The sequence below is a fragment of the Lolium rigidum genome, chromosome 5, assembly GCF_022539505.1.
Source record: "Lolium rigidum isolate FL_2022 chromosome 5, APGP_CSIRO_Lrig_0.1, whole genome shotgun sequence".
NCBI lineage: Eukaryota > Viridiplantae > Streptophyta > Magnoliopsida > Poales > Poaceae > Lolium > Lolium rigidum.
This window is the reverse complement of record NC_061512.1, coordinates 152,551,495-152,554,456: the sequence shown is the minus strand read 5'-3', so window position 1 is coordinate 152,554,456 and position 2,962 is coordinate 152,551,495. Positions and strand designations below refer to the sequence as shown.

Below are 2,962 nucleotides of genomic sequence, written 5' to 3'. Positions count from 1 at the left end.
CAACCTCTAGCTCCTTTCCCAAAAAAGGGCTAACGTGGCTTAAGGGTGTTTTAAGCACGAGAGACATCCAAGCGGTTGTTGCCTGCAAATGACCTTGATGCAAGTTCTTCCAGAAGGCAATATGAAGAAAAACCCACCGTTTATAAGACGAAAAAACTAACAAAAGCTTACATTTACATTCGAACAAATCCAGATAGCTAGCCTTGTAAGTAACCATGCTTGCTCGATCGCCCTGGATTAGTGTAACATGTCGTCACTTGTTTCGTAGTAGTACCACATATACACATCCATCGTCCCATCCAATTAATATGCTGTTTGCGAAAACTACACAGTATTCAGAGGAACACATGCAGCGTGGTGTTCATGACTGTATCGGCGAGGATACTGTACATCCTCTCAGTGGGATGGATCGCGTCGAAGAAGACGTACTTGTTAGCGTTCCCACAGAGCTGCATCGAGGTGCCCAAGCCGCAGAAGTAGCCGGCCTCGAACAGCCCTGTCCCGCAGCACCCCCTCTCAGCGTTCTCAAAACCTGCGACGCCGCCATCACAAATTAAAATTAGCAGAAGTCACATAACTACTTTAGACTAGCCACAATAAAAAAATATTATAAGTGATATCATGCATGCTATGTTGATAAAAATCTGATATGACATACCAATTAATAAGGTCATGTACACAAATTTGCATTGAGATTCTGCAAAATGTTAAATATGATAAAATCATGATATTATCTTATGATATTATGCATTATAGAAGTAGTGTCATGAACTATTATCATATGCATAATAATAGCGTACGATACTTACTATTATTATGACTAGTCTTAGAGTTACAATGTTATACATCTGGAAAAAAACAAAATGTCAGGAATGTTCTCATCCGTTATCGAAAGAAGAAGAATGGTGTATGCAATCTTGGATGCTCACTTTTCAGGTACTATTGTCTGTTGATGCCTATAACTTGCACCTTCTCTTTTCTGGAAAAAGAAAATCTGGAGTGCTACTGAAAGCGAAAGGGATACTTATGCCTACGCATGGCAAGTTCGATTGAGCATGGCGGCCGGCTGAAATGTAGAGGGGGCCAAGAAAAAGTCTGAAGAACGTTAATGCATGCATGAGGCGGCTACTGTGCGTGCAGCTAGCAGGGGTTGCATGATGCAGAGACAGGGCATGTGGCGCCCATGCCGTGCATTTCGTTGCGGTGCTGCAGTGCACCATTTACTCGAAACGATCGAACGACGTGAATATTAATGCACCCTAGCTACTCACTGACTGACTGACGGAGATCGACCTCTGGATCTGCATGCACAGGCGCAGCACGTACCGTAGGCGCCGGGCTTCCTGACGACGGCGTCGAACAGGTCGTAGGTGTCGGCGTAGACGAGGCGCAGGCCGGGGAGCTCCCGGTTGAGCTTCGGCACGAGCTCCCCCCGCAGCCTGCCGTTGAAGCTCCGCGCCACGGCGTTGTACTCCTCGTTGCACTGCCCGGGGTCGTCGCGGTTGCCCAGGCGCTCGGCGGGGAGGCAGCCCATGGGGGTGAGCCCCGTGAAGTCCATCTTCCGGCCGCCGAGCGCGTGCACCTCGCGGACGGCCGCCTCCACCAGGCCCAGCAGGTACGCCCCGTACTCCGCCGCCGTCGCGTACTGCATCCGCCGCTGCGGCAGGTTGTAGTAGTTCTCGATGAAGTCGTTGGTGCCGATGCTCCAGATGTACAGCGCCTCGCCGACCACCTCCTCCGCGCCCGCCTCGCCCAGCTTCGACAGCCGCAGCCGCTCCCTGTACTCCCTGAAGTAGCCCAGCTGCTCCGCGATGCTGATCACGGACATGATGCCCGCGGTGGCGTTGTCCAGGCCGGTGGAGGCCGACGCGAAGGAGACCCCCGTGGCCAGGTCGTCGATGGTGAGGTTCGTGTCGAGGTACGCCGGGATGGTGCGCGGCAGGCCGAACGCTTCCGAGATGAAGTCCGTCGCCAGGCGGCCGTTGGAGAAGCGGCCCGTGGGGAGCCCGTCGGCGAAGTCGCGGCCGTACGGCCAGAAGTTGCTCCGCGCGATCGTCGGGATGAAGTTGTTGTTGCCCGTGTCCACCGACGAGTCGCCGAACACGATGATCGCCGGCACCTTCTTCTTCCCGTCCGCCGCCACGCCGCCGCGCAGCAACAAGACCAGCAGCCACGGCAGGTACTTGCTGACCAGTGACGACATTGATGGGTCGGCCGCTCAACAGTCTCGTTGGGAAGAAGGATCTTTCTTTCCTCTCGTGAGTGTTTGGTGAAGGGGGTTGGAGTGTGTGCAGCGTGATGAGGATATTAAGGCGCCGGCCGAACGAGTTATATGGGCCGATGTGTGCACCAGATAGGGAAAAGTCCAAAACGAACCCTAAACTTGTAGACAAAAGCTAAATTGAACCCTCAACTCGTAACCCCGAAAATAAGCACCACCGTACTTTCTTTTTTTTTGAAACGAGGCAAAAGCTTTGCCTTTCATTGATATAGGAGAAAAGAGTTGGCCCGTTTATGAGGAAAACTGGCCGAAAACCGTACAACACGACACCACACGCCAGCCCCGAGGCTGCGCTCCACACGGGTCGACGACCGAGCAAGGTCGACACCACACCTCAACGCAACGAGCGGAGGCGAAAGACCGGAGCCACCGCTCCAACTACCACACCGGCCCCGAGGCCGCGCCCGCCCGGCCGAAGACGAACCCGCCTCCACCGAAAAACCACCAAAACACTCCACAAGTCCCCTTGTCCGGTGGACATCCAAAGCGAGGCCCCAAGAGGCATAGCGACGTAAGAGCACCGCCCACGCCCGATCCCGCGAGGGATCGACGGTTTCCCGGAGAACCCGAGCGGAGAACAAGAAACACCCGCTTCGACGACGCCTTCAAGAAGGTAGCGGCGCCCACGAGCGGTCACCGTCGTCGGTCCCGGCCGGCCGCCAAGACGAGCTTTCGCCCGGC

At 54.5% G+C, this 2,962-nt stretch overlaps 1 protein-coding gene across 1 annotated transcript; it reads right to left on the bottom strand.

The window, feature by feature from the left end:
• Positions 1-263: 263 nt before the first annotated feature.
• LOC124651520 (GDSL esterase/lipase At2g42990-like) lies at positions 264-2,203 on the bottom strand. Its single transcript, XM_047190599.1, has 2 exons — positions 1,327-2,203; positions 264-532 (listed from the first exon to the last, which is right to left on the bottom strand). Exons 1-2 carry the CDS (start codon positions 2,201-2,203, stop codon positions 336-338), a joined length of 1,074 nt encoding a protein of 357 aa, XP_047046555.1. The 3' UTR covers positions 264-335.
• Between the last annotated feature and the right edge of the window lie 759 nt (positions 2,204-2,962).

Coding starts and splice junctions, on each gene's coding strand:
- LOC124651520 (XM_047190599.1), bottom strand. CDS start 2,203: ATGTCGTCACTGGTCAGCAAGTACCTGCCGTGGCTGCTGGTCTTGTTG. Junction 533..1,326: donor CAGGAAGCCCGGCGCCTACG/GTACGTGCTGCG, acceptor GCGGCGTCGCAG/GTTTTGAGAACGCTGAGAGG.